The sequence below is a fragment of the Pituophis catenifer genome, unplaced genomic scaffold (genome assembly GCF_029215685.1).
Source record: "Pituophis catenifer annectens isolate HBS135680 unplaced genomic scaffold, rPitCat1.0.hap2 SCAF_1, whole genome shotgun sequence".
Lineage (NCBI taxonomy): Eukaryota > Metazoa > Chordata > Lepidosauria > Squamata > Colubridae > Pituophis > Pituophis catenifer.
In genome coordinates, this window is record NW_027256881.1 from 351,268,179 (window position 1) to 351,276,313 (window position 8,135).

The 8,135-nt window shown below is 41.1% G+C and overlaps 1 protein-coding gene across 1 annotated transcript; it reads left to right on the forward strand.

Annotated features, from left to right (window-relative positions):
* Positions 1-6,047: 6,047 nt before the first annotated feature.
* Positions 6,048-6,926, forward strand: LOC139312968 (vomeronasal type-2 receptor 26-like; the record flags this gene model as incomplete). Its single annotated transcript, XM_070938214.1, has 1 exon — positions 6,048-6,926. A coding segment is annotated over one exon (879 nt), but the record flags the coding sequence as incomplete, so codon positions are not given.
* Positions 6,927-8,135: the final 1,209 nt, after the last annotated feature.

An 8,135-nucleotide genomic window follows, 5' to 3' on the forward strand; every position in this document is an offset into this window, starting at 1 on the left:
TGCTGGAATTCTCAATCTCTTCATCAAGAAGATGATAAACAACAAAAATGAAGAGGGAAGCTGTGCTGGCCTAGTGAAGAAGTTGAATTATAATATTAATCTGACCAGTAACTTCTGGTAGAAAATTCAAATAAAAGCTCAGCACTCTTCAAGTGTCCAGAATACAAAAATCCCTCTCAGTGTTGGAATCAGCATTACTCATGAATAACGGCCTTCAGTAAACCTATGAGGTGACTCCCACTGTACTCCTGTGCTCAGCAATCTTTACCCCACCTGAAGAAGCTGCTCCAAGAGAGACCTGAAAGAATTACATTGAAATGGGAGCAGTTGGAAAGGATTTCAGCTACCGAAGCAAAGTGAATATGGCAGGGATGATAGAGAGTATAAAAGAGTCCATGATATTGATGGAAAGGCTTGTCTCCTTTCTCACAAAGTCATCCAAGTTTAGCCAAGGGAAACCTTTGAAAAAAACCCAAACCCAGTAAAATTTGGGAGTTTCTGCTCCCAAATTTTCCCCCAAACAGTGAAGCAAATTCTACAGCCATGCACAAGTTTTCCTGTAATGTTCTGCAATGTTTTTCTCACCACAGACTCATCATTGGTAACTACCAGCAGTTCCTTGCATTGATGTTTGCTGTCTCCCAGGTCAATAAGGATTTCCTTCTGCTCCCCAACATCACCCTTGGCTTCCACATCTATGGCCATTTCCAGAGGGAGAGGTCTATTTCCTTAAACAGCCTCTCCATGCTCTCCTCACGAGGCCAAATGGTTCCAGGGTACAAATGTGACGTGAAGGACACTCTGTTCTCCGTCATTGGTGGTCTCAGTGCCAAATCCTCGAGGCAGATGGCCTCCATCTTCAGCATCTTTAAGGTCCCACAGGTAAGGGAGCTCTCTTGGATACAGTATGGAGTAGACAAACTCTCAACTTTCCAATCCACATCTATGTGAACGCTGAAACAATCAAAGCCAGTTCACTGTGTTTGGATGATCAGTGTTTGGTTTAATTCGGTATACACAGGAATCAGGAAAAGATGAGAATGCTCCATACAAAGTCGGCGCTGAGAGCAAACACCTCTCAGCACAATTTAAACAAGCCGCGCCACCCGCACCCCACCCTCGTAATGCATCTCAGCTGTTTGGCAGCCACTTCCTGCTCACTCTAATCAGGATATGGGATCATGACGCTCCCAAAGCTACAATGATGTTGATTCGTCAGCCACATATCCCCTCATCTCACACCCGTTCAACCATCACCAGTAGTCCATTAGTGCCTCCACCACAACCGAAACCTAGCCACATGGTGCACATCCCCTCCTGGAATCATTGCAGGAGCGTTGTGAGTGTGAACGTTCTCATGAGAAGCCATGGCTGGGCTCGACACAAACATCAGAAGCATAGTCAGAAATGAAAGAGGTAGTTTTTTCTGGGAGGGGGCATATAACGAACATGTGACATCAAAATGTGTTGCTGGGAGATCTTCCTAAAAAGGGAAGGAGATTAAGCTTGCCACTCAAAATGAGTCAACCTGACTGCTGGGGCCACAAACCACACAATGGTGACCCCTAAAGTCAAATATCTACCTTTACTTTGTTTTTGAAAAAAGAATCTCTTTTTCTTCAGCTCGGTGTTGGCTTTGAGTTTTCTCAGGGGGAGAGAAGAATGTATTCTTCTTTCATCCGGATTAATCCCAAGGAATCTCCTCAGTATGTGGGTTTAGTCCAGCTGCTCCTGTATTTCCAGTGGAACTGGGTTGGTCTTATGGCCCCTGAAGATGACAGGGGAGAACATTTCATTTCAATTCTGATGCCAATGCTCCAGGAGAAGGAGATCTGCCTGGCCTTCACTGAAAGGTTGAAATTAGGTAATATTCAGATTATAATGAAAAAATTAGTTCTCAATTTACAGACTTGGTCAAAAACTAAAGTGATTATTCTGTTTGGAGACTTTGATTGTAGTTTCAGTGTACAGGCAATTTTGTCTGTCCAGGAAAAATTGATCAAGACAACATTGCAGAATGTTTGGATCTTAACCTCCCATTGGAAACTTAGTTTGCGTGAATCTAAAGACACCTTGCTATTTCTAAAGCCTTTCCATGGAGTCTTGCATTTCAGGGACCACACTGGGGATGTCTCAGAATTCAATCATTTCGTTCTGTCTTTAGACCCCTTGAACCCACAAGGGGATATATTTCTCCGTCCATGGTGGGAAATCGTCTTTGGCTGCAAGATTCACCAACCAGACAAGATCCCTCCAAAGGGGGCAAAAATATGTACAGGAAAGGAGAATCTGCAGAATCTGCCCAATTACATCTTTGAAACAAGCATGACAGGTGAAAGTTACAATATCTACAATGCCATTTTTGCTGTGGCACACGCTTTACATGCAATGTATGGACCCAGAGCCCAACCGACCATGATGAGGCTTGGAAAGAGGATCTCCAATGTCCAGTCATGGCAGGTAATTACTGTGGCTTCCTTAGAAAGGAAAACATATTAAAAGCAATTATTACAAATATAAGAATAATGTTTTGTTGGAAGAGTTTGGGGGGGGGGGAGAAGAGAAGTAAACCAAATGAGCTGTCCATAAGATCCATAGAAGAAAGACCTTCGTAAAGTCCTGAAAGGCTTCAATGGTTGCCAGAGTTTCAGGAGGTAATCCTGACAGGGAGTAGATGTCAGCTGAGACTAAACGAACAATCTGGCTGTGTTTGAGAAAGAAGCTCCCAGAAGTCAGTAGAAGTCCTAGTTGGCATATTTGCGGAACACCCTCTGTTTCCCTCAGCATGGAACCCAAATCCAACTTGTAGAAAGACCCTCAATTTGTTTGAACCTTGGTTTATGTTTGTATAGTTTAACATCCTCTGTGACCCCACTCAATTTGTCCAGTTTTACATTTATTGCACTGCTCAGCTTGTTGTGTGAATTCAGAAAGTCTTGGTCCATCTGAGCACATATAGCAGGACTCAAAATAGTCTTAATGGGTTGTTTGTCTGAAACCCATCAGACTTTTCTGCATTAATGGATAGATGTTGAACTTCTCTGAACAGTGAAGAGACAAACCAGGGCAAGCCCTTCCTTTTCCTTGACTCCATTTCATCAAACAGGTGCTCTGCATTGTGCTCTGCATTGTGCTCTGTTCAATTCTCAGATGGAGAAAATCAGAGGAATTGTACTCTGTTCTCATACAAATTATTTCATTGTTGCTAAAGTGAATTGATCAGTTACAAGACCCCGGGACAAAGTAAATATTTAAAACTACATGTAACCAAGTATTACAGGAGGAACAGCATAAACAACCTCGTAGATGACCTTCACTCTATCAAGGACCTTGGAGTACTCATCTCAAATGATCTAAGCACCAGAGCCCACTGTAACAGCATTGCCAAAAAGGCATTAAGAGTTGTTAATCTAATCTTGTGAAGCTTCTTCTCCGGTAATATTGTACTGCAAACTGGGGCATACGAAACCTTTGCTAGACCAATTCTCAAATACAGCTCATCTGCCTGAACCCCACACTGTATATCAGACATCAATACAATTGAACGAGTCCAGAGATATTTCATGAGAAGAGTACTCCATTCCTCTGCTCACAACAGAATACCTTATGCCACCAGGCTCGTAATCTTGGATTAGACAATTTAGAGCAATGCTGCCTTTGGTCTGACCTAAGCATGGTACACAAAATTATCTGCTACAACATCTTACTTGTCAATGACTACTTTAGCTTCAACTGCAATAACACAAGCACACAATAGATACAAACTCAAGGTAAACTGCTCCAAACTCGATTGTGTAAAAGACGACTTCAGCAACAGAGTGCTCAATGCCTGGAATGCGCTACCTGACTCTTTGGTTTCTTCCCCAAACCCCCAAAACTTTAACCTTAGACTGTATACTGTTGACCTCACCCCATTCCTAAGAGGTCTATAAGGGGTGTACATAAGCGCACCAATGTGCCTACCATCCCTGTCCTAATGTCCCTTTTTATTCATATCCATTTCATGTATTCATAATCATGTTTATACTTATATGTGTTATCTTATACATATTTGAGAAATAAATAATTAATAAATAAATAAATAAATAAATAAATAAATAAATAAATAAATAAATAAATAAATAAAATATTAATTTTGAAATGTGGCAGTAAAATCTTTCAATGTACTTATTCTGATGAAGCTTGGTTTGAGGCAAACATGATACAAAGGACCAAAGAAAAACCATTTGTAGTTTCAGAGTTAAATATTTGGTGTTACTGCAGATTCCTCAGTTCTCCACCAAGGGAACTCCTCTAGTTTTTCAGAAATAAACTCATCTTCTCAAGTTGGTCACCATGTTCTGATAGAAGCCATAACCATAACTCTAGCCCAAATACTCCTATTTCTGAAGGTCTCCTTTCTTTCAGATTCTTCCCTATTTGGGCAATGTGCAGTTCAACAACAGTGCTGGAGATGAAGTCTCCTTCTCAGAAGATGGACTGGGATCTGCTCGTTATGACCTTCTCAACTGGGTTTTCCTCCCCAATCAATCTTTTCTCCCCATGAAGGTTGGGCAAGTAAATCCTGAGGCTCCCCCAGGCCAAGATTTCACCATTAAATCTGATGGAATCGTCTGGGGCACAGAGGTGAGATGTAAGGTAATATTGTAAGTGCAGGGAGATTCATTCTCTTCCTGAGTTACAGAAGATGTTTCTAAGTGGAAAAATAATCAATTGAGTCAGAAATTATGGAAGTCATTTAGTGAAAAATCTGCTTTGTATCTAGCATATTTGGGGTTTGATTTGTTTCATTCCACAAAGGGTTAGGCTTGGGAGCAACATCTGCTTCAAATGCAGGATGCAAATACAGCAAGCCACATGGATTTCTATGGATCATCGATGCCTTTTAGAAATGCTGTAGTTCAGTCACAAGCCTTCCTCTGCAGGCTGAGATCCCAGTTCCAATCTCCAGCATCTGTTGGTAGGTTGCGAGTGCCACTGGCCTGAATCCCCCAGCACCTGTTCCTGGTTTGTGATAGACAGTGGCAATCTATTTCTTTAGAACAGAATCTGAAAATAGGAGGAGGAATAAAGAAGGGAAATCGTAATGGGGAATAGAATGAGTGCAGCAAGTTCATTGCTTAAGTAATTTCAAATACTTCTCTTTTAGACCATCCCCTTTGCCAGATGTGGCATAAAGAGGTGCCATGCAGGAGAGAGGAAAAGAGTTCCAGAGGGAAAGCAGGTTTGCTGCTACCACTGTGACGCTTGTTCAGAAGGGACCATTTCTAATCAGACAGGTAGACAAGACTTCAAAAGTAGATCTTCCAAGATCAAAGAAGACATTCATTAAATCTATTTTGTTTTTTGTGATCATTTTTGATATGGTTGACATGCACTCATGCTTTTCAGCAGAACCTTTCAGTTGGTGGTTCTAAATTGCCCTGGCCACAGAAGTCACCTTTCCCAATCCTCAGCAGTTCCATGCAGGATAGTTTTAGAGCAGAATTTATGAATCTCCAACTTGCATTTCAACTCCTCCTGTAATATCTGATTGTGAAACCCAAATTCTAGTCTTTTCCTGAGGAAGTGGGGTTTTCAGTCCAAGCTTTAATTCTTATTACTTAATGCATGTTTCATCCATCAATATTATCAACCTCTGAGGAAATAGACCTGTCAGAGAAAGAGGAGATTCATCTATCTGTGCCTCTTTGATAGAGTAGGAGCGATCAAATAAGTCTGAATGAACACATCTGAAGCACAAAGCAGAGAGGTTAAGGCAAGGATAATGTACACATAAACAAAACAGCAACATTCCTGGATAACAGATCTATCGATCTTCTGTGGGTTCCATTATAAAGTAGGGGAGAAAACAGGCAGCAATCTCAAATTGAAAGACACATTATTCATAGAATTGCATAGTGAATAGATAGCTGAAATTGAACTAATCCTCGTTGCTGGCTAATCTATCCTAGAATCATTATAAATGCAGCATGATTTGCTTGAATGAATGAATTCTTAAACAAAGATTCTTGATTTCAGATGCTGCTCACTGTGAACCCTGCCCAGAAGTCCAATATCCCAACAAGGACAAGGACGAATGCATTGCCAAGAAGATCCACTTCCTTGCCTATCAAGACACCCTGGGATACACTTTAGTTTCTCTCACTCTTTTTCTCTCTGTGAGCACATCTGCAGTCCTGGTGATTTTCTATAAACATCATGACACACCGATTGTTAAGGCCAACAACAGAGAACTCACCTACATCCTCCTGGTCTCCCTCCTGCTCTGCTTCCTCTGCTCCTTCCTCTTCATTGGTCAACCAGGGAAGGTCACCTGTCTTATACGACAATCTGCCTTTGCCATTCTCTTTTCCCTTGCAGTTTCCTCTGTGTTGGCAAAAACTATCATGGTGGTTCTGGCCTTCATGGCCACTAAGCCAGGGAACAGGTCAAGGAAACTCTTAGGAAAACCACTGACTAACTCCATTGTCTTAGCTTGTCCCCTGGTCCAAGCAGTACTTTGTGCCACCTGGCTTGGAACCTCTCCTCCATTTCTCAACTTGGACTTCCACTCCTTGTTTGGAGAGACCATCTTAGAATGTAAGGAAGGTTCAGCTTTAATGTTTTACATGGTTCTAAGCTATCTAGCTTTTTTGGCCCTTGTCAGTTTCACAGTGGCATTTCTAGCTAAGAAATTGCCTGATAGTTTTAATGAAGCCAAGTTCATTACTTTTAGCATGCTGGTCTTTTGCAGTGTCTGGGTCTCCTTCCTCCCCACCTACCTGAGCACCAAAGGAAAGTCCATAGTGGCCGTGGAGATCTTCTCCATTTTGGCCTCTGGGGCTGCTCTCTTGGCCTGTATTTTTTTCCCCAAATGCTACATTATTCTGCTGAGGCCCGATCTGAATTGTAGAGAAAATATAGTAAGAAACAAGAATTTCTAACTAATGCCAGGATCTGCCTCATTTATATTTCTCTTTGTGGCATGTTTAGAATATGATGTCATCAAAGAGTAATTTCTCCATTAAAAAATTCCTTATCAAATGCTGCAACTGGTTAGAATTTACCTGTGGTCAACAGCAATCACCCAGCCTTTTGTTTATCATGCCTTCAAAATATCCTCGTGTTGTCCAGTGCCTAATGTTGATGGAAAACTAGTTATTAGAGATGTATTCATTATTTCAAGGAGGACATTTTCTCATTCCATTCTTTTTAATTTAATTATTTTTTAAAATAGTGTTTTAAAGAGTTGGAATCAGTGTTTTTAGGCCTATATGGTTGTTTCCTTCGACGTCTGAGGCTTTATAGAGTTCTCTACCAGTATTCACTTCTTTTTAAGAACATTTCCCTTTCCATAAAATGGCCTCTCATGTGGCAAATAGAAAGAATGGAGGAATGTGTGCTAGCTGGCCCATAAAATAGCAATTCTCTGGCTTTCAATAAGCTTTATCAACATTTCTATGGCAACGTAACTGATATACTTTTTTATTAAGAGAATATTTCTCTGTTGAAGATAGTAACAGTAGAAGAGTGGCAACATAATTGATAGTTTGTTAATTATGAATAGGTATGATTACACCACCTTATGCATAAATCATTTTCTCCTTCTTTCTCAAATGTATAAATATGAGTGCAATCTTTGGTCTTCAAGGGTTCCTCCCACTATTCTCTGGAGAAAATGTACCCTGGGCACACTCTTAACAAGCAATACTGCTGTGAGAATTGATTATTGATTTTTGGTCCTGCATTTGGAGCCTGAAGGCTTAAGCAGTTGTAATAACTACATAAACATGACAGATAGTGCTTGTTTAGCAACAATGATGAAAGAGTAACTTTGCAACCAGAGACAATGACTGAACGATCCAAGGACAGAGGCATGGGAATAGAATGCAAAGGGCCACCAAATAAGCATCAAACTTTAGAACTATTACCAAAACAACTAATGTCTAAGCTGGGACAGGCCTGACATTCTGTCCACCAGCAAGGCCAGCAAAGGCATTATGCAACCGGTGGTCCCAACGGGAGAGCCATAGATGATGCTTCCTAAATTAAAGGCTCTGTCACTCCAGGAGAGATTGAATTTTTTCCCCTCCCAGATAGTTGTACAGAGAGCACAGTCCTGCCCTGCATTGACAGCAGGCTACAGCTTGTGG